This window comes from Thermobia domestica, chromosome 17 (genome assembly GCF_964235325.1).
Source record: "Thermobia domestica chromosome 17, izTheDome1.hap1.1, whole genome shotgun sequence".
Classification (NCBI taxonomy): domain Eukaryota; kingdom Metazoa; phylum Arthropoda; class Insecta; order Zygentoma; family Lepismatidae; genus Thermobia; species Thermobia domestica.
This window is the reverse complement of record NC_137470.1, coordinates 120288962-120313153: the sequence shown is the minus strand read 5'-3', so window position 1 is coordinate 120313153 and position 24192 is coordinate 120288962. Positions and strand designations below refer to the sequence as shown.

At 34.6% G+C, this 24192-nt stretch overlaps 1 protein-coding gene across 3 annotated transcripts in view; it reads left to right on the top strand.

The window, feature by feature from the left end:
- Nucleotides 1-23849, top strand: part of babo (TGF-beta receptor type-1 babo) — a 118273-nt gene extending 94424 nt beyond the window's left edge. For all 3 annotated transcript variants that reach the window (XM_081744178.1, XM_081744176.1, XM_081744177.1), the window contains exons 9-10: nucleotides 3294-3424; nucleotides 9800-23849. In XM_081744178.1, coding sequence (XP_081600304.1) covers nucleotides 3294-3424; nucleotides 9800-9925 — 257 coding nt within the window. In that variant the 3' untranslated portion in view covers nucleotides 9926-23849. The remainder of the gene's footprint in view (nucleotides 1-3293; nucleotides 3425-9799) is intronic.
- Nucleotides 23850-24192: the final 343 nt, after the last annotated feature.

Sequence of the window (24192 nt, the reverse complement as noted above, 5' to 3'; positions counted from 1 at the left end):
GGCGTCCATGTACCTGAAAATGTTTTTGTTTGTTTGATGTACAGTTGGGGAGAGGTAGATTCATCCATGCACCTCATAGTTACATTACAATGAGTTAAAGACTTAAATTTAAATATAAACATTAACATAAAATGTACATAAAATATGTATTGAAACAAAATTAGTGAAACACAACATACGGAAGTGAAATAAAATAAGAACACTGTACTGTATCACAAAATGTTCTTATCGGCGTTACCTTGTGTATGCACTTTCATGTTCTATGGTACTAAAACAAAATAAGAACTTTAAAATCACCACAAATGTGCCATGGATGTTCCGCGTACTTAAGTTTTTCAAGTAAAAGCTTCATATTTCCATATGTTTCTTTCATATTTACAGCATAAGCAACCGCGATAGCAGGGTGGCTATTTCTATTGTGTAATAACACGGCTTTTAGATTGAATTTGGAAGATTCAATAAAGAACTGCCAATCATTCATATCGTAATCAACGTTCAATGCAGACATGAGTCCTTAAACATATGTACAGAACATCAAACCTTCATGAGAGTCGAGAAATTTCGCTAGATCACATCCGCGAAAGCAATACATAGTTACGTTTGTGTTCTCTAAAAGGTTCCAGTCTTGTAGTCTTGAAGCTAATAGTTCAGCCTGAGACTTGGACAAGTGCAAATCCCTAACAAGATCATTTAACTTACTTTGAGATAGTAATAGCGGCTCCGACGATTTTCCAGTATAGAAAAGATCTTCCTCTACTTCAATTTCGACTGGAAGCAGGTCCTACTCATAGAAAAAGGATAATTAGAAACATTACTTATTCAGTGTAAATAAACTTGTATAGAAACGTTTATGATAAAAAAAAAAAAGTGAGGGAAAACCCCATGTACTGTTTCTCTAGCGTGCCTTACAATATGAAGGATATTGTAGGTATCACTGCTAGAATTGCTAGTTTGGCCACACCAAACTTGTGGCCCGTGACGCCAGAACATGGTATACTGACCTAGATGTTTCTTGATTTTCATTGAAGACTACTTGTTTCGTGATTGTTTGTTACAGCACCTTTTCTGAACGATCAAACTCAATTAAAGGCACAATAGTTTGTTTAACAATGCGAGTGATCACACTAGATTATTATACACGTTTTACAGTCAACAGCGTCATACTGAGATTATAATATTATCTAGCTAATACAGGAAAGAAAATTACTGTAAACTTGCCGTTCCCGCTGATCTAGTCGCTAGCGCATGTCTGTTTAGTGCACATGAACCTGGGTTCGATTCTCGGTGGAAGAGTATTAAAAAATTTGACGCATTACGGTATTTTGGATTCCACCTTAACGTACACGTCTCGTGTAGTCTCGGTGCTGAAATGGGACGCTTAACTTCAACAAATGAAAGAACACTTTACTTTGAACTCAGTCCTGCGGATCACAGTAGTTGGTAGAGCGATATCCTTTTGCGAGATTGATCCCTGGTTCACTTCTACACCATTGTGTGTTTCTGTTGCATAGCATCGTGTGTATTTTTTTCTCGTAGTTTTCCAGTTTCCTCCCTCTGTCGTTTGTTCCACAATCCTCCCATCATTCACTTTTATTTAACATTTGATTCATTTAGCTTATAGAGCAAAAGTGCAGAAAATTAAACTAAAGATTTGTTTAATTTCATTTTAAATATCGCACATGTATATGTCCACTACCGCCTAGAATTTTTTAGTACCCGGGTTTGAATGAGCATATACAATGGGCCTATTATTTTTTCTGAAAACTATGCCGCCATGCGTCAGAAGTACTTCTGTCTAAAGCATACAATTTGGCTGTAGTTTTATCAGGATCTTAGAAATGTTGCAGATTATATATCTGAATTATGGTTCTTAAGAGGCCCTATCACGGCGAAATTAAAATACCGCTAATTTTACAGTAATTATGTGGTATCTTCAAATAAATAGAAGATAATCAAAAAGTGGAACAAGAGCTTGCTAGGCAATATTGTTTTACATGAGATACCGTTGTCACGACACTTATCTGCTGTCGATTTCCAACTATTTAGAAAAACGGCATTTATTTTCCCGTTTTTAAATGGCTGCAAACTGAAAGCTTCTAGGTGACTCGTGATAATGGTACCTCATGCAAAATAATATTGTCTAGGGCGCTCTTGTTCCACATTTTAGTTATCTTTTATCCATTTGAAGATATCGTATAGTTACTGTAAAATTAGCGGTATTTTAATTTCGCAGTAGTCTCATAAAATGGACAAACAAAAAGACGATTGGTAATAGTATGACGTAACATGTTAGTTTTGTTTGAAAGATATAGTCACATGGGGTCAATGCAGTGACAAATTCATATGGAAAACAAGTTTACACATTTTGTAGTTCTTTATATCTTGTTGATATGTTAACGTTTAAAAAGCCAAAAATATCAATTGTATTTTGAAGTGTTTACGAGGGGCCGCAGTGGCTCAGTTGTAGAGCGTTCACTTCTGGTGCATGGGGTCCTTGGTTCGATACCAGCTCGCGCCAAGTGAGCTTTATGGTGAACAAATACCATGTGCGTGAGTTTCCTCGGGATTCTCCTGTTTCCTCCTACTTCATTCCACCATTTCACTCATTTCTCATCATCACCGTCTCCTTTAGCCTAACCGGCATAACCGTAGGACGTAAAACTCAAAGATTTAATTCCATTTCAATTTTTTGCAGAGATTATGACGAGTTCTATCTGGCCTTCTGTGCTGCTCAATTTTCGCTCAGTGAGAACGTGTGTTTGTTCTGACGAGTTAAACTTGATCATGCGAAATCAGCGTAAACACATTTAAAAGCATCGTACTTTTAGCGTTAATGTACCACTAGGTTATAAAGAACTTCAAAACTTGTTTTTCATGTGAATTTCTGTTACCGCGTTGGCACCATATGATTACATCTGTCAAACAAAACCAATATGTTATCACACACTTATTTATACTATGCAATATCTATTAGAAATTCTTTTTTCATGTCCATTTTGGGAATCATAATTAGATATATCATCCATAGTATCCCTTAGATCTCGAACTAAATTTTATGCTGTAGAAAGGAGTACCTGTAGTATACGTCGACAAATGTCTTGTACCAAAATGATAGGTCTACAGTAGATCCTCACTCAAATGCAAGATATTCGAGAAATTTTGAGTGGTACTATAGTTCTTCATAAGAGCTCTCTCACTTTGTTCATCAATTTGTTGAATGATGTTTATAAGGACAGTGGATTGCATACTTTCAATTGTCTACATCGGAATAAATTGTTACGTTTGTTTCCCAGGTATATATGACGACTACCAACTACCATTTTATGATATGGTGCCATCCGATCCAACCATTGAGGAGATGAGGAAGGTGGTGTGCACTGACAGACAGCGTCCATCTATCCCCAACAGGTGGCAGTCTTGTGAGGTAAGAAAATAAGTATAGTTATCACTTAATATAAGTGTCTGGATACATCTATTGAAGATACTCATCCGATAAGACCACTATAATTAATGATTTCCTTTTGTTTTAGCGAGAAACTGAAACTTTATGGTAGATATTGTAGCATTTTTCCCGCCATGTAAACAAGTTTGTCTAGTTTTAAAGATCGGAAGATAAAGGAAATTAGTAGGTTTGTATCTATTTTCTTAATGCTGTGGATCACTTGAGCAGTCGTTGTTGTAGGCCTCCCTTGTATTTCGTTGACTGCCAGTTGCAGATGTGAGAAGTGAAGTAATACCAGAACGTACTTCTTTTAAACTTTATGATTTAGTTTAGTAGTGAGGCGTAAATAAAGTATTTAAAGTTCCAGAAAAGAATTTGAAATAATAACACATTGTGATTCAGAAATCCGCTGGTGCTAAATCCATTGAGTAGGGAGGCAGATTTTTGGCTCTTCCCCAAGATCAAAAAGGGCCTCAAAGGTAAGCGTTTTCCTACTGTAGAAGACATTCAAACCAACGCGACGGTTGAACTTCGGAACATACAAAAACAGGACTTTCAACGTTGTTTCCAGCAATGGTAGGATCAGTAGAACACGTGTATGTGTTCTCAAGAAGTCTATTTTGAAGGCAATTAACTGAATGTGTACCTATATCGTGGTAATAAAAAGTTACAGCGAAATTCCAGCAAGTTTTTGACTGACCCCTCATATATAGTTTCTTATTAGCGACTTGTCGAAGATGCCTTAAAACACCTGTCCAAGATGTGTAATTTGGGTATTAAGTAATGAGTATATGTGTTGTGAATTTTAATTGCAATATTTTCTCTTCTCGTCCATTTGTTTATCTATCTGTGTCTCAGATATTAATCTTTAAATTTCATTGGCAAAAGGCGTTATCTTGTGTTTCCTCCTGCGAGGTTTCGCCTTCACCAGTGCAACACACGAAATTTTGCTTTATCTTTTCGCATGTGATTTCTTTGATAATAATCGCAGTGATAAAAAAAATCGTGGGGAATTCGGCAATAATCTACTTTGTTTTTTATTTATAGGGTTTGACATAGTATTATGTATTACGTCTTAACTACATTGACCGGTTTCTTTATAGGCAAACGAAAGGGAGACAGAATATTCTCGCAGTAGTTTTGTGTCGCACGTGCATATGGTAATCATGCATTTTCAATATATATTAGGAACTGGTTAAACTCATTCATTTTTAATTTTACATTGGTTCGTTAGTTGTGCTAATTGTCTATTTTAAGATACATTCCTAATCAAGTGAACTTAAGAATCTATGCCAGGGTTGGTAGTATGGTCTTGTAATGTGGCTCTCTTGAAGGCAACTAATGTTGTGGGGAACGGTCTTATATACTCCGACGCAAAGATGCCCGAACTCATGAGGTCGGCGCTCATCAGTTCGAACTCGCGCTAACTCGACCTCATCCTTATCTCTGGTGCGTGGGGTCCCTAGTTCGATTCCCGCTCAAGCCATGTGAACTTTGTGGTGGACAAACACCGTGTGCGTGGGTTTTCTCGGAGTTCTCCCGTTTCCTCTCACTTTCTTCATTCTACTATTTCACTCATCATCATCGTCTCCTATAGCCTAGCCGGCATAACAGTGGGACGTCAGACTCAAAGATTTCATTTTTCGACCTTATCTCCATGTAGTTAGCGGGAGTTCGAAACCATATTATAAGCGTGATGTCGAAATGATGTGAGTGTGAGGTCGAGTGAGCGTTGTGAGTGCGAGGTCGAGTGAGCGTGACATCGATATAATGATGTGAGCGTGATGTCGAAATGATGTTACGAGCGAGAGGTTGAGTGAGCGCGATGTTGTGTTGACTGTATGAGGTGAGGTTGAGTATGATGTCGAAATGACGATGATGAGCTTGAGGTTGAGTGATTGTGATGTCGAAATTATGTGAGCGTGAGGTGGAGTGAATAAGATGTCGAAAGGGTGTTGTGAGTACGAAGTCGAGTGAGCATGATGTCGAGATTATGATGTCAGGTCCCATAGCGAGTCACTTTTGTGACTAAAAGTTACTTTTGTTTCAAGTTAGTCACAAAAAGTTACTTTTTTTTTCAAGTTTGTCACTAAAAGTAACGTTTTGGGGGAGTAAAGTAATTTTTTTTTTTTTTCGTGTGATTTATGTTTTACATTGGCAGTTTTCTAAGAAAAATATTATAAAAGTAAAGGGAAAAAGCTGAAACTTGTTACTTATTACTCTTCTGAAAACTTCAGTACTTGCTGCCATGTACAGCTGTGCTGCCACATGTGAACCAAGTTAGCTTTATTCTCACTTCAGCCTTTTATTCTTTCTAAAGTACAGTGGGTGGTTGGTGGGTGCTTAAACTCTCAAGATGGGTTTGAGAGCCCTTCTGTGTCTATTCTTTCTTCTAAAACCGTACAAAGTATGTAATCAATAATGAATCTCTAAACACAAGTAATCCATTTTTTTTTAATAGCTGATAAACTTAAGTAAAATAATTTTTGATCTTGACATGTTAAAACATTACGTATTTCAGCTATGATCCAGCCGGCCCTATGTCGGTTGAAAAAAAAAAAAAAAATGTAAAATTCAATTTATGCCCAAGTTTGGCATCAAGGTTTAAAATTACTTTTTGATGAGATTTTCCATCACTTTTCCGTGTGCTTTTGGTAACTTTTTCAACTATTTAGAAGAGATCAGACCACTATGAGCCCTGTGATGTGATTGTGAGGTTGAGTGAGCGTATTTCGATGTCATGAGCGTGAGTGGACATGTTTGCTCCGACGGTTGATCTTGCATGATAATCTTTGAACTCGCCAACTGTACCCGATTCAAGCCTGTCATGTTATGTCCCGTCCTTGATAACGTTAGTTTTGCATGAAGACGAAAAATTCAAACTGCTATGAGAAAGGTTAAGCACGAAAAGGGAAAATACGCCAGCGGAATTTGATTATTAATTCAGGGATCATTCTATGTATCGGAAAGAAATTATGGCGTTATTGTATCATCTTTCATTTGATTTTTCCTGACACTATATACCATACGAGTTCAGCTGAACTCTTGCGGTTGGAATCAAAGTTCGTATAGTGGTAGACCTTAACCTGCTACATAAGTGTATGCAATAGTAAGAGGGAGGATTAGAAACTAAAGTTACAACGCCAGTATTTCTGGAGTTGGCAATTGTGCAGATTTTCAGCCATCCGCCACCCTCGGGGCTAGTTGTAGGTAAACACAAATAGCGACTCGTTCTGAAAACTGGTCTCGCGAAGAAATCCGCTCAGTTATTCGGTTTCTGTGGGCGAAACATGTAACAGCAGGTGATATTCACCGGCAGCTGATAGAGGTTTACGGAGAGACCGAAAAGTCTCGTCAGCATGTCACAGAATGGTGTCGAAAGTTTGTGGTTGGTAGAGAAAACGTCACCGACGACGAGCGCAGTGGCCGACTCAGCACGGCATTATCAGCACGATCACCCTTCCTACAGCCTGGACCTCACCCCAAGCGAGCTTCATCTGTTGCCGCACTTGAAGGAGCGACTAGGAGGCCGTAACTTCGCTTCGTGACAACGTGGCTGAACACGCAAGGACAGGATTTTTGGGAGGAGGGAATCTTCAGTCTCATCCCACGATGCAATAAGTACCTCTACCGATATGAGAAGTATGTCGAAAAATAACCTAATGTATGTAGTATCTGTTGACTGTATTAGTTGTATGAAATAAAATATACATGTTTCACTGCAGGCTTTGTAAATTACTTTCTGATTATTCCTCGTGTGTTGTGCAAGCTTACGTTTTCCAACTTGTAGACGGTCGAATTTTGCGTCATATTTTCCCAGGGTTGGCTGGTTTAAACCAAAAAACAAAACAAAAAAAAAAAAATGTTCGTAAAAGTGTAAATGTTTGTAAAATCTTGATGAACACACATTTGTGGGTTATCACGTTTCACTCCCGTATATTATTCGTATTCAGACCTAAATTCCCCATTCATTACTCAAAAAGATTATACTACAAAAGCAACTTTTTTTTTTACAAGTTTATAAATGTTTATTTTGTGATATTTTTGTAGTTATTATTGTTATGTAATTGCAATCGAAGAAAAATTCTAAATATTGTTTCGTTTCAATGTTTACTATTGATAAAATACATCGAAAATACCGTACTTTTTGTGTGGGTATGGGGGGGTCATACAGACCCCACGAGAGGCATTTAGTGAAATAAGTATCTTTGGTATATAAATGAGTCTGAGCCAAATTGGACTCAAATAATTCGTATCTTTATTCACTTTTCTTATTGATATGCAGATTAAGTCGGTGTATTTCTTTAATTTGGACCAATAAAAGTCGTTGTTAACTAACTTGAACTAAATTAGTTCTTCTGTACTCCGTAGTACTTTGAAATTGTTCATATGTAATTCTGTGTAATGGTTTCACTTGTGCAACTGTTTATCTTTTTGTCCTTCTGAAATGACTCTTGACAGTTATATTAAGAAGCATGTAAAGATCAGTACAACGTATTTTTTTTATCAGGATTCCTTCGTGAGTGAGTCGGCAGACGTATCGCATTTGTGGCCAATTAGTCCTGGTTCTGAGTTCAAATGGAGGACAATTTCTCTCGGATGTAACTCGAGAAGCGGTTTTTATTCCGCTTTAAGCTTACGTGACCCCTTCCAGCATAACCCTGTTGTTGCATAATAACATCAAGACGAAACAAACATATTTCTGTCCATATATGATATGAATATATAGAGCAAATCATTTAAACCAAAAAAACCGTTTTTTTTTTTTTTTTTGGTTTTTTTAATAAAAACCATGGTTTTTGCCAACCCTGTATTTTCCAGAACAAAGGCCCATACACCAGACTTACCCAATCGGTATCAAACCTGGCATAATGGTAGGATTTCACCCACCACATAAACACATGAAGTGTTATGTTGTGCAGTCTTATGGATGCCGAGTTAATGAGCGGTCGAATTTAGCGTTATATTTTCGAAGCAGAAACCCATACAATGAACTCATCCGATTGAGATCAAATTTGGCATAGTTTTAGACCTTGGCCTACTATACAGGCGTGTAAAATATTATTTTCGCGGGCCTTTGGCTCCCGAGTTTTGGGCAACACAATTTTGCGTTATTTATTTCAAAGAAGAAACCATAGATCAAACTAATCTGATCGGGATCGATTTTGGCATGGTGGTATACCTTGATATGTTTATTAGCGTGAGAAATATTACGTTATGCAGGCTTTGAGTTCTCAGGTTTCGAATTTCTAAACCATTGGACGTAACAAACTGCTTAACCTTTATACACGGGCAGGGATTTGAACGAAATTGTAGACTCTAACGCTTGGGGCCCTGGTGACTCCCCTAATTATTACACAGTAGTCACTAATACCTAGTTGGAAAACTATGGAACAATGATTCTAGCGAAATAATACTGGTGCAATTCCGGCCCTATTCGTAGAAGCGAAAAAATCTTTAAAAAATATGGGAAAAAATATAATTTAGTTGACCTTGGCAACCCTTACAGTCACTCTAGCCTGACAAAATGAAGCTAATGTGTAGGCAATATACTTGTGACTGTAATATAAAAAAGTTATAGCCATTCCTGCAATACAAAGGGGGGGGGGGGGTTAGAACAAAGTTTCTATAAAAATGCTCGAAAAATTGAGTAGAAAAACAATTCATTGAATCTGGGTGCATTCGGCCTCCCACCATCATAGTATCACGTTGTATGCACACCATTTTTTATCATCGTCCGTAGAAAATACAGAAACAAGAATTATGCTTCTAGACCAATTCAGTGAAAAGATGTTTTGTCGTATATGGAACCGTCCTGAAAAGAAATGCAATTTACATAAAAAAAAAGTGAGGCTCAAAATATTGGCCAACTTCGCCTCTCCCCTATGCCCCCATATATACACCAAGTACTTTCGCATACTGTTAGGTGTACTGGACTACTTCATTGCTTCACATACCAATTTTTATGACTTTATCCCCAAGGGGGGAATGGACCCTCTAAAAAAACCTGATGCAAGAAAAAAGAACACGAACTTTACTCTCCGCCATGGTACTCCCACATACATAAAATGCATATCGACGGCAAGGTACGTTTTTCAGGGATACATTGATTCCAAAATTATCTTTCTAACTTGATTAGGGGCTAGGGCATTAAGGTTTAAAGTCTTGATGCAGCAGTTGCGTCCTTTAACGTTTAAAGGTTAAAATGTAACTAAAGGTCAGCCTTGCATAGGAAAAGTAAAAATCCATTGAAAAACGATGTTTTACTACTATGTGTATTTCATTTGTAACAATAATGAATTCAATATATGTATATAAGGATAATAATATATATTGTGTTTTGTATTATTTTCACAGGCGTTACATGTGATGTCCAAACTAATGAAAGAATGTTGGTATCAGAACGCAGCTGCTCGTTTGACAGCGTTACGAATCAAGAAAACCTTAGCAAATCTGGGTGCATCTGAAGACTTGAAGATGTGATTCATATTTTGCTACGACTTCTTTACAATTCACATTTTGCTTCTGGTTGTGGCAATTGATATATAATATTGCAGCATTGCTGTAAAGTTGTCAGTGTACTTGAAATTATATGATATTAAGGACAATGTGAGAGTAAGAGAGAGCGCCATGGGTGTGTATGTGTGTTGTCCCGGTATGCTTTAGGTACAATGAACTTCGTGTTTGTAGATAGTTGTTTTCAATTTTTTTTTTCCTTGTGTTATTAGTTATGTGAACAAACCGAATCCGTTGATGCTCTGGGTGTGAATCAGAGCGCTTGTATTCTCAGGAACGTGAGCATTTAATTGAAGTACTCTAAGTAACAAGTTGATTACAGTTTACTTTTTTTTTTTCTCCTCGAAGTAACATTGCATTTCGGTTTACAAGTCCGAACATGCACTTCGTATAAAGGCAGGGATGCAGAATAAAAGAGATTTCTTGCGATACTAATCATTTTTCTCTGGTTTAACATGTTAATTAAATCTAAAAATGAAACAAAAACACAAATGAAATAGTTTTAAAATCAGTAGTTACGATTTCGGTTTTGATTTTTTTTAAAAGTCTATTAATTTCAAAGGAAACAGTTAATTTGTGTAAATTTTGATTAATGTACGGCGTATGTTGTGTATGTGTGTTAATGACGATTGACAATGAATTTGATAAATTGATAAAATACTAATTGGGACAGCTGTGATCTAATTTATTAAAGCGTGATTTTATTGCCTTATAGGTCGAAGCTGTGTAACTTATAGTAGTTGTAAATGCATTTTTTTAATTATTATCTTTAATGAAAGATTAATTTGTTTACATTTGAAAACAATATTAATAATGAAATATTACGTTAATTCTTCATATTGTTTAGTGAGTAATGTGGCAACGAAATTGTAATTATCTAGTTTTAGTGGTTGTGTGTTTAACTAATTTACCAAGTGCATGAAAACAAAATAAGCATTTTCGAACTGATTGCTAATCTGTTCTATTCGAAGACTCTGGACTCGTCTTCGACCTGTTTTTTTCTAATAGCTGGTAGTGTTTTTGTTGGAAAAAATAGTCAATTAATGGTCTTTCTACTCCACCTAATGTAATGTATTATGGTACACTGCTTGCACATTGTTTCTACCTCGGACTAAAATTTCAGTTATTATAAGCAGCTTTTAACCTTTGACAACAGAACCATCTAAAAGTCACTATTTCATCCAGTGCACTAAACCTTTAAAAGACTAGGAAGAAGTTATTTGTCAATAAACAAAGTCCTTTGTGGTCGGAAATGAAAGAAGGGATGCATTTGTCGAGTCAAGTTAGTCGAACATGACATACTAAATTTTAAGACGCAATTTTGCACAGTATCCTAGACCTTACACTTTACATTCAAAAGACAATTCTTTCAGTACATTGCACAGGATTGCGTCTTTAGCCACGTAATATGTGATGTTAATTGCATTGCTTTCGCGTTTCCCACCAACTACTAACCTCTTGCTTCGCCCTTGACAAAACCCAGTGCATTGGACGAAATATTGTTTTACAAATCTTGATGAGTCTAATGTGAGAAATCCTTGTTGGAATGCAGTTTAGTTTTGGATTGGAATATTATTTAATTTAATTCCGCTAAAATTAGGTGACCTATGGAATTATTTTATGAAGACGAACGTAATGCTTGTAATTAAGCTTCTTGAAAAAAAAAAATTTAATGTGCCTTAGCTGTGTCACGAAAGATACAGCTGTAATTTGCATTTGTACTTTCTGTGACTGAAACAAAATATTGTTGTAGATTGGCTTTCATAGGGAGAAATACAATGTCTTGTGATATTACCTACATGATTTGAGTGAGAAAACGGTATCTACTCGACCCTGGATAAAATTACAGGGAAAAGCAAATTACATGTTTTTTCAAGACAAAATTGGATTGTTTTGAACCAATTGCTTGTATTATTAAATAAAGACAAAGTATTAGGGGCCATAATTGGCATAAATGTTGCATGGTTTGAAATAAATAGCGGTTGTGTACACTAGATCGAGAAATGAAAAGAAAAAAAAATGATTTAAGAGTTAAATTAAGGTTTAATGTACTTGATATTATTTTGGTTTACTATTATTATTATTAGAAAGACCACTTGTTATTTATTTAGCATTGATATCAAAACTTTTGTTATTTTAATTTCTGACGTATTTTTTAGGAGAATTTAAGTAGCTCATTAAATGAAGTTCCCATGAAATTATTTATTTTTGAATCGACTGTGCAATATGATTATTGTACTTTTGTTAACTATAACGTCACAAAAAATCTAAACATTTATATATTAAAATAAACAAGATTTCTTTATTTCTTGCGTGAAATGTAACACTGTAAAATACTTACTTAGTATATTTAAGTAATGAAATCAGTTTTGACTTGGAGTTCGTCAAATTATTTCTATTGGCAAATTGTATGAGTTTAGATTACATGTTGAATTGCTTTTAGCAAAATGATGCAGCGGATATTATTATTTCCTTTCTGTTAAAAAAAAAAAAAATGTTTGAAGAATTACATGGAGAGTTAAAAACTTAGAATCTGGGAGTAATCTTGCTTGAAATTACCAATATCTTATGATTTAGATAGCCAACTTACTATAGTTACGTGATTCTTCATTACTTATGAATATTATCACTGTTCGTGAAATATGGTACAGAAAATTCCATTATCAATTCTGAAAATAAAATGAATGAATGGTAGAATGTGAAGAGAGAGACTCCATAATTCGGTGAAAGCGTCCTTTTGAAATCAATACTTTTTTCAGAAGTTGACTAGGGTAGGTGTCTTTGATTTCGATAAAAATAAAAATCTCGTCCCGGAACGTTGTTGAAAATTAGTATTGATGGGCCTTCTGCACAGATAGTTCTTCTCCATTGCGTGATCTGAGAAAATAACCAGGAATTGGTTTGTATGTCTTGTTCCAAAAATTGATGGACATTCCAGAAACCTCAGTGGGTTTTGCTACTCATAGTTTTATTAGACATCCGAAATTCAAATATTCAGCCACTTACTTTCTCAGCTTGAATGTTATCGTCTTCCAAACGTGAGTCCCAGGTTCGATTCTCGGTTGCAGCATATGATCAGGATCCCATATGAAACGATATTATTCTGTTGCGACCAAACCGTATAGATGGTGAAAAGAAAAACAGATAGTAAATGGTAGTGAATGTGAATGAAATGATTACAGGAAGAGAGAATCCCAAAAAGACACATGGACGCTATATTGTCCTTCATAAGCCGGCCTAGGATCGAATCTGTGATCCTTAGCACCAGAGTTGAGCTCTCTAGCATTGAGCCGCCGTGCTCCGAAATATTAGTTATTGTTTTTTAAAGAAATAGTTATATATCGTTGTTACGTAATAATTCTGTATAGTAATCAATCGCTATTTCTGAAGCTTTCATTTTAGAACGTGTGAGACGTATCCAGAGTCTTGAGATAAATAGTTCCATCATTGAGGATAGCTCTGAATTGATGGAATCATTTTAATAGTTAGGAGTTTTTTTGCTGCTCCTTAACAGCTAGTGAGATGTATTTCGCCAAAGCAAAGACTGACGTGACTTTTTTTAATTATATATATAGTGACAGTAGTTAATCTGATGTATTAATGTTCATAATGTTTCATGTACTCGTCTTCAGAGCGAATCATGATTTAGGTTAATGTAGGCGCGAAGAAATATGTTCATAAATAAAAACAACTTCTAAGGGACTCCACGAAAATTAAATTCTCTTGAAGATGGTTCATCGCCGCAGAAGTGAACACTTTTCTGTGCCAAGTTAATCCAGCCAGGATTGTTCTTACCCATTTGAGATCTATCTCCGTGTACTAATGTACTTTTTGCCTTTTTTCAAAGTTCTCTTTTCTAGACGCTTCTGAAGAACCTTACACCCCGAACCACGTGAGCACGTGTTCCGCTCATTTTATACGCCTCGGTGTTATTATTGTACGATATTGAGTTCTCTAGCTGCTCGATTTTAATCCTGAACACACACTTAGTGTGTATGTTAAACACTACCATGTTACATAGTGAAAGTATATATATATATTTTTTTTCGATTTTATGTTTTCATTATGGGGCAGTGTAGGTAGTTTTGTATCCTTTCAAATAACAACAATTTGACCTCAGTGAATTGCTGCTTTGTTAGTTGTGATAGAATAATGTAGAGACAATTTTTATTTCAGTGAGAATCTGGTGAGATACTGAACACCCTTGATCTAAGTGGTTTGAAAGGAGTACTATTTAACTCATTGGATTAGCTACTTTACAACACAGTAAAAATCCAAAATTATTTGCTGTTGTTTTTGACATTGACTTGTGATTTTGTGATTGCATCACGATGCTTTTGAATTGCAATGGAAAGAAAATTTTCTGTTAATTGGTAGTCAAGGAAAAAATATGAAATATTTGACGTGCAAGTTGATGTTATTTAATTGCATTAGTTATATTTTGGAAAATGCTCATGTATTTTAATACTCATGTATTATAAGAAGAAGTAGACAAAACTCGCATCGGAAAACAAGAGAAATAAAACAAAATAAGAATAAAATGGCCAAACTAGCAAGCAATGAAATCGCATATAAAGTGATCTTGTATATTTCACGCGACTCTTTCTATTTTTCTGAAATAAGAGTTTTTATATCCTTCCATTTACGTCTTAATTTTTTTGTATCCTAGCAAGTGGTACTGATAAATGTCACATTTAGTATTCATATATTTCATAAATTATTTGCACTGTGTATGTCTACTAAATACGAAGCAACACGTACACAATAATTAGATCTAGCTATTGCAGTAGATATATATATATAATGGCTTCATTTATAATAATTTGTGTTTCAGAGTACACTTACTGTCTGTAAATTAGCCATTTTTGAATGAAATCAAACGATGGTTAACATAAATATGTTTCATAAAAGTGATAACATCCATATCCGTGAACATGTCATCTCTAATTGACAGACTTTTCTACCCGTTCTACATGCTTTTAATGCGTTAACCGTTTGAAATACGAGAAAAATAACAAGCGTTTTGTCAAGTGAAAACATCATGCTAAGAATCATATACACAATCTAATGTTCAGTTTTCGTAGTGAATTTAACATTAAATGTGTAGGAATAAAGATAGCAAGGTTCTTTAAGATACACAGGAGACCAGGTTGTGGACTTGAGTAATGAATGTCATTGGGGAAACAACATTTTCAGAAAGTTTCCAAGCTGGGCAGCAGGTTTGCTGCACAATATAATAGCCTGTAATTGTAAGGTTGTGCTCACCGAGCCTTGCAGAAATGCTTTAGAGAACCATGTTTGGCGCTGTCTCAAACTTACATTCATGAAGTGTTTAGAGAGTGTGTATACTCCTCTCTATTTGTTACTGTTATTAATATTATGTTTACACAGAAGTAGTTAAATTTCATTTTTAGAATCATTTATAATAAGCTCTTTTGTATGCTGCATAAACCTGTTTTTCGTATATTAGAAATAACGCCTATATATTTTTTAGGACTGGCAAATATTTTGACCCATAAAACGAAAGATGAATTTTGTCTGCTTCTAATTATATTACTATTTACATATTTGATTGTGCGATTGATCATTTATGTACTAATCAGATCGATTATAATACCTATTAGGTAATGTTAATTTAATAATTGTTGATATATATGTAAACTAAGTTGACATTTAATTACAAAATGTATTTACTGGACTTTTGATTAATGTTTCTACGACGAACGTAATGTATTTAAAGTGTACTATAATGGAACTTTGGTTATCCGTCTAATTGGAACTGGAATATATACTGAAATCAAAAGAAATGTACTCTACTTTATTGTTAGTATCACATGAACCATTCATTTTTACTGTAAATTGTTGGAAATATTTTTAGTGATATTTTGAACAACCATGCGGGAACGTTTGATAATATTATCAAACACCTCGGTCGCTATTAGTTGTAATTCATATACATGTATGATCAAGTGTTTGGCTCTACGCTAAGCTTTATCACGGAAAATAAACATAGAAAACTTTCGTAAAGTCATACAAAGGAACACACTCACCGGAAAAATACAAAGAATGGTCAGAAAGTAAGGCTACAAATCCTGCAAGGAAACGTGCATACATCATTTCATATAACCAATACAGCCAACAGATACCACATACATTAGGTTATTTTTCGTCCACCCCAGTTGAGACACTTATCGCATTGTGGAATGAGTTTCAGAATTTCCTCCTGCTAAAAATGTTGTCCTTGGCGTGTTCAGGTATGTTGTCACGAAGTGTTTCACCTCCTAGTTTGAAGTGAAGCGACGGACTCCTAGATGCTCCTTCAAGTGCGGGAACAGGTGAAAATCGCTTGCAGCGAGATCCGGACTGTAGGGAGGGTGGTCCATGATGTTCCGGCGAAACTGCTCCAACAGCGTGGTGGTCGGCCACTGCGCTCTTCGTCGGTGACGTTTTCTCTACCAGCCGCAAACTTTCGACACCTTCTGCGACATGCTGACGAGACATTACAGTCTCTTCGTAAACCTCTACCAGCTGTCGGTGAATTTCAGCCGCGGTTACCTGTTTCGCCCACAGAAATCGAATAACTGAGCGGACTTCGTGAAACCAGTTTTCCAAATGAGTTGTCATTTGTGTTGACCTACAACTAGCGCCGTAAGTGGCTGAAACTGCATAGTTGCCAACTCCATGTATTACAATTACCGCGCATTCCTCATTCCTCTATACAGACAAAACTCCAGAAATATCGGCCTTAGTTTCCGATCCTCCCTCGTACAGTACAGCAGGACCTACTATAATTTTTTCGTAATAATATAATCGTTATTGATATTCCTAAGACTTAAGTTCAAGTGAAAATTAACAGTATTGCAAGAATTCAGTTCATATTAATCGGAAATATTTATTAACTAGGGCCGGATAAACAATGTTCCATTGTAATATGTGTTTCATTTTCAATTGTGAAAAATATTTTGATTAAACTTTCTATTTACCGTGTTTTAACAAATTTGTAGGTTATCTAATTCACATATAATATATATATATATCTGTGCGTGTGTATTTCGGAAAGTCATCTGTCCACAAAAATGAAAGGTTTCCCAATTTTGATTTGTCAGTGTGTGCTTGTGTAAGTATGCATGTAGGTGGTGTTACGAATAATGTGATTAAAATATAAATCTCTCTTACTCGCACAAGAACGACATATTCTTGCCACATAATCGGACAGATTATCATGATCACAGGACAGGTACTTTTTATTGTATATTATATAGTCGCTGATTGGTTGGTTATTTGTATTTGCAAGTGGGTTATCAGTTCGCTACCTCAATATTATGTACTAAGAACTGTTAATTGGCGTTATATTTCATTTTGAGTTTTTTTTTTTTTTTTCGTAAACTATGAGGCATTTTTAAAAAATATTCTTATGTAAAGGAAAAAAATGTAAATGCAGTTCCTACAGCATTGATTTGTGTCGTGTTTTGCTACTTCAGCGTTTATTACAAGTACAAAAACAAAACCTATTGAAGATTCCGTAATGAACCTGACATCAATACAGGGTGTTCCCGAGGAAGAAAATAGACTTCAATTTCCGTAATAGCACCCATTTTAATTTCAGTTATGTCTTTTTATTCACTTTGTGACTGGTAGTGCACGTCTTCACAAGCAGAATTAAAAAATAAATAAATAAAAAATAAGAATTGAAAAGTTTGCATGGATTTGTGAGTGGACATTTGATACTTTTTTCGTGTCGGAACCAAGTTCATACTTGAGCTTTTCCGATTTTTTTTTCTTCATTAAAATAAAAGTACAATGACCTACATGAGTGCTTGTGTTGTGAGTGGTTATATCTCGTATTGAAAATGTAGTTCGCGAGTCGTTGATATTTACAAGAAAGAAAAGTTTGGTGCTATGACGCATTCAAGTTGTGTATTATCATAGCGAATGTCACAAAATGGTGATAAGATTTCTATCGTTGACAAAAACTTTTAGAAATATGGATTACATTTTGTAAGTCGTTGTTTTTGCTCAGTAACAAGAGATCCTGTGTGTACATATATATATATATATACAAGTATAAATACATATAGAATAATACTAGTGTAGCGTACAAAATGGTACCCCTCTATATCTGTATTCTAATGACTGTATGTTATTATTCAAAACAGAATGGAGTGTAATGTTAGAGTTTTCCATTTTTTTAGGGCCTGATTTTTCAGTACGTGCTATCCTAATTAAAATATACTAATATAATCTAATATAGTCACTTAAATATAGGACATTTTCAGAGTGGTATAATAGAAAAGATTTTTATACGAGACAGATAAAACAAAGCCATGTCTGTATTTTTTTTCCTTCGGTTTGAAGTATTGTGGCTAGAAAAGCTACCTCAGTGTTAGTTATTCGTTTCATTTTCAAAAATTATTTTCGTTCTTCTTTTTTTTTCAAATTTTATAGTGTGAGTTGGAGTAGAATTCGCGCTGTATTCCGTACTATATGAAAATGTATGTCCTGAATTTGCTACATTCATATTTTCTTACTAAGTATTGGAAGAAAAATTGTGCTTATTTTTTCTGCATTTAAACATCCTGTAGCTCTTACTGTTTTAAAATATTTTCTGTTCGTACAATGTTCATGGGTTACTGGTTATTCGTGAAGCATTTATAATATTCCAGTAACCTAATGGTGTTAATGCAGCTTTTTGGAAAAGACCTGCTAAACTTAATTTGCTAACTAGGAGATAGTTAGCAAAATTAGCTTTCCGTAAAATATGAAGATTATTAATCCGGTGATCAGTCCATTCACTGAAGTTATACATTTTTTCCCCTTGGGAAATTTTTGAAGAACTTGTGATTTCACTTCATACTAACGAGGAATTTCACTAATAAATCACCACAAGTATGACCGACGCTTACAAGCAAGCGATTGGATGAAAAATAATAATTCTATTGAACATGTTAAAATAAGTGCTCACATAAATTTTGGCAACTCGACCGTCATTGATTTAGCAGAAAAATGTATTTTAAAATTCCGCCCTTTATAAGATACCTCTTCTGCAAAAATCATACTTTTACTTTGACACGTATGACTCAATCCCTAATTAAATTAGAAATATGAATTATACTCTATTGAAAATGTAATTACGTTATCATTTCTTTCGGTATAAGTTTAGTTTGAATATTCCTGGAACAGGGAAATAACAGAAGAAACGTTACTTCCCTGTTTTTTGCAACATTCAGGCTAAGATTATACTGAAAGAAAGGATACTTACTTGCAATTCTAATGGGATATAATTAATATTTCTACTTTAATTAGGGCTTGAGCTACGTGCACTTAAGTAAAAATACGAGTTCTTCAGAAAATAATATATATATATATAGGGCGGAATTTTAAAATACATTTTTCTGCTAAGCCAATAGCGGTCGAGTTGTGAAAAATTGCATGATCACTTATTTGATACGTTGAATACAATGAAAGAAGAAAGAGCTATTTGTTCTCATATCAAGCATTTGTTATTGAATTCGAACAAAAAAGATAGAAATTTAATGTATATCTGCGAGTAATAAACTAAAAAAAAAAAAAAAAAAAAAAAAAAAAAAAAAAGTCAAGATCATAAGTGGTAAACTTTTACTTGTTTCGCATCATTGTGAGAAAGATAAAAGATTTATGTTAATATATTCGTTGTTAAAGGTTCAGAACTTTGTGTCAGATAGTTGCTGAGCAGTACATTCATCTGAGTTAAAGGCTCCTTAGTCACAAGATACTTCTCAGTACCACGTACCAAGTATCTGTATCATCTAATGATACTAAAGCAGGTATTAAATTTGCTTTTAATTGAAAACTAACACTGCGCTTAAGAAAGCAGTGTTTCTGGGTAACATAGACTGTGATTTAATAGTTCATAACATCAGTAGGATAAAGTGGTATCCACATTAAAATGTAGCCTATACCTGCGACACTGGTATGATTTTCCATATATTAGGGATGACAAATAGGTATATGACCATCGAAGGGTTAATATTTATTTGGTAGAACAGAATCAGTTTTACTGTTTTAAGTTTCTGGAACGCAAATTAACTTATTCAGAACTTCCATTGTAAATGTTTGTCGTTGATGCACATGCGTTCAAATCGTGTTCTATTGGGTATTTGTTTCTGATACCCGTCAGGCTTGGGTTCTTAATTTTAACTTTTCTCCTAATACGCGATAGTAGAGCTAGAATTGATGTACAGTGAATTCAAAAAGGTACTTGGCAGTACCAAGCTTCGGCGCGTTTCACTGTAGCTCAAGATGAGTGTGGGACTTTATAACCCATCCTTGGTTCTCCCGACTTAAATAAAGACTTCTGTATCCTAAAGAAAATGTTGATGTCTTCAAGACGAGAATACTACCGTATCCTCGCGTGTATAAGCGCGTTCTTACCTTTGCTGAGGATTTAAGAAACAACACGGGTATAAGCTGGATAATATTTTTTCAACTGTCTTAATAAATATGCATAAAAGCAGCAGAAAATTATATATTATAATGTCTATCTCCAACATACAAAAAGCGTAAAAACTAGGAAATACGCGCAGAAAGTGTGGCAAAGCAAGTTGAACCCAGATATGTAACGGTTGACATTGATGCGCAGGCTCGCAAGTATTTTATGAAATTTCCGTACAGATGGCACCATTATAAAGGTAACCTCCCAGTAATGAGTATACAGAATGCCTAGGGATTTTTTCTTAATAGTAGAAAACCCTATGAAAATTTCATAGTTATGCTCTTGTTCAGAATTATATAATAGGTCAGTAGATTAGATAATATGTTCTGTCACAGACTAGATCAGTTCAATATCAATGATTAATAAATACAGCATTTTTTTAAATATCGCACGAATGGTATTAAGTTACGATTTGCAGGGAACAGGACATTCGGAGTCCCGAAAAATTTCTTCGGGACAGAGATTTATATACAGTCGGGTCATTTGGGCACTCTAGACATGCTAGACATTTGAGGGGTAGTGAGCTTGAAAATATTTCGTAATTATTTCATCGGAATTTTCTTTTTTTCTCTCTTGTCTCTCAAACGCAGATTTTTGAGTGGAGGAAATTGCAGTACATAATAAATTACGATTCAGGAGCAATTACTATCAATGAGTTCATTTACTTATTCTTTTCATTATTCTTTACACTCAAATTAAGCTTTTTCTTCGTTTCTACCATCAAATACCTATTTCTTGCTTTTGTTTCAATTTTTTTTTTTTATTTGTAAATTCCCTTAACATTTCTATTTAAGCCCTTAAATGTCCTGAACTACAGATTTTGCATAATTAGTTATCAAATAGTGCTTTCTTTTATGAAAGCTGTTACAATTTCAAATTTCAAATATGGCTACAAATTTAGTTTTCCAGAATAATAAACCAGTAATATCCTCGAAATAGTGGGTCGTCACTAATTGTAACTCTGCAATTTTGTAAAATATTTGAAGCCTGCACCTTACTCTCCAAATAATGGTTCCGTATCTGGGTTATTCGTACTCAAATCCACAAAAGGTTTTTAACATCCTAATAATTGCTGCACGTATATTTCGTTCAGGTGCGTGTATAGGACACACTTCTAATATTAAATTCTTTAAAAAATGCAGCGTAAACACGCAAGACAACGACTATTTGATATAATTTTATTTAAAAGAGTTTATCTTTCAAGTCGCTTGTAAAATTGCGTAGCAGGAAATTAAAAATAGATGGACCATATTCAGAATGAAGTTTACGTGTAATTAGCGTCACATTAAGGATTTGACTAACGCATGCTCATAGTTTCCGTATTCAAAAGTATGTTTGTGAATTACCCAAGATTTACATACAACTGAAATATTTTAATATTATTTGTTTCCTTTTTCTGCTAACGTGTTTGGACAACCCCGTGGAAATGATTTGGCTTGCTTCTATCAATATAGACATCAGCTGTGGATAACAACACAGTGTTCCTCAATACGAAAATTTAATCATGCGTTACTGAAATCCTTAGTGCGACACTAATCACCGTTAAATCGTTCTTAATTTGGGTTATCTTCTTTTGGCGGAAAGTTAACAAAAGAAATTACTTGTTCGTGGAGGTTCAAATATTTGGACGAATATAACAAGTAAGTAATATCCTGTTTGCGAAACATTAATTAATAGTACTAAACATTGAGATTTATGTTTAAGAATAGATTTTTATTTTAATTTTTAATTACATTTTTGCAAGTTTTATTTAATGAATTATACTTAGAGGTGATTTTAATAATTAACGCTGTAAGTATAATCAAGTAGTACTTAGTTTGATTTCCGTCACTAAGTAATTAAGGATGCGTTTGCTTGAAAAATCAGGCTAAGATTTTATATAAGATTGCTCTAGATTCTACCTCCCCGAATGTAAAATTTTCTTATTTTTTTAGTCACATATCTTATATGTTCCAACATTTTGTTCAATTATGTATAAATATTATATATTTATGAATTCTCCAATGTCACAGGTTTCTGTGTAAACTTGGCGTAAGAAACACTATCAAGAATGTAGGACGGAAACTATAAGAAAGAAACAAATTTCCGGTCTTTGTGGAAATATCATAATTACTATAACTGTCCGTTCTTAACAAGGTTTGGTAAATATAAAACCAAAATTTACAATATTGATTAAAAAAATTCTACCTTTAGAAGCAGAATTTTATAAAGCACTGAAAAACGTGTTCGCTCATTTTTAAGTAAAAGTTTATATACTGAATTTCCCACATCCAACTGAAACAAAATCTGACAGACATTGGACATTTTATGGACAAATAATCAAAATTTTGCGTATTAAATAAATTGCACTCCTTTCCCCTTTAGAGAGGTCTTCTTTAAAAACGCTAATTTAGTTTTAATGAGTTTATATGCAGTGTTTCGTTCCCCTAAATTCAGGGATTTATGAGGTACTAATTCCTTTACCTCGGGTTAGGATACGTTTCTTGAAATATCCTTTTTTATCCTTTGGTTTCATGACAAATGGAGCCTTCTGTCCAATTTTCACATTTCAATTTATAGTGGTAGAGCCTGGTCGTGCATAAATGAGCCTCTTTTATATAATACCATGTTTACTCTCGTAATAGTCGCACCTTAAGTTTGAAGGAAAAATATTCGCCAAACAAATTCCCTGCATATAAGTCACAGTCTATGGGATTTTTGTCTTTGTGAACGAGACTTCTTCGCAATTGTTTATCTAGCGCGAATCCGAGCAAAAGAACTTTCCTTATTGAGACGTAATATCGTGACCCATCTATCAACAGAGATCAAGTAAGCTACTTCCACCCTCGATTTTATGTTGACACAATGCTGTATATATCAAAATTCGAAATTGTTTTATCATAGCGATATATTGAATGGCAGCTTTCCTCGCGTAATAGTCGCAGTTAGATTTTCACATTAAAAAATTCGTACAAAAAGTGCGACCATTACGCGAGTAAACACCGTAATATAGATTATTGATGTAGCTATTTAAAAGTGAGATCATGTTGGACCATTTCCTGTTAGTGTTTCTTCTTATGCCAGACCCAACTGCCATAAATCTTCACATTTTTTACCTCTACCAATACACAACGTTCCTACACACACATATATATACACAACAAACGCATCATTCAGAAAGAAAAAAAAAATGTGCCACAGACCCATAAACGTGATTCTCACAGCATCTACGCTGGTTTTCTCAGGAACTGTAATTGTTGATGCTACATATATATATATAAATAATCCTGTGATGTTAGGAGATTCGTAGAATATAAGTATCCACTTTTCCCCACAACATTAAAATCTGTCAGTGAATTGTAATAACCGCGAAATGAACTGTAGTTCAATTTTGAGCTTTCATTGTAAGTGTAGTATTGTATTAAAATTCTGTTACTCATTTTTGTGCAGTTTTTATTTATAACAAACCTAGCAGAACTATAAGACTGGCGGTACTGTTACCGTAAATAAAGGCTCGAGACAACTCCAGGTTATTTATCAAACGTAATTAATATGCAGTAAATACAGATCCCAGACATAAGAGTTTTCTTGCAAGATTACGTTTCTATCCCTAAATATTGTATTGCAGTTGGCGATAATTCATTTGAAAAGTAAGTATACGTCACGTCACGAGTGGTTGACTAATGTATTTGATGGATTAAAGCATTATTTCTCAAAATGTGGTCCGCAGGCCATGCTTTTCTGGTCTCTTAGATTGAACATTAGTCTAAAAACGGCAAAAAAA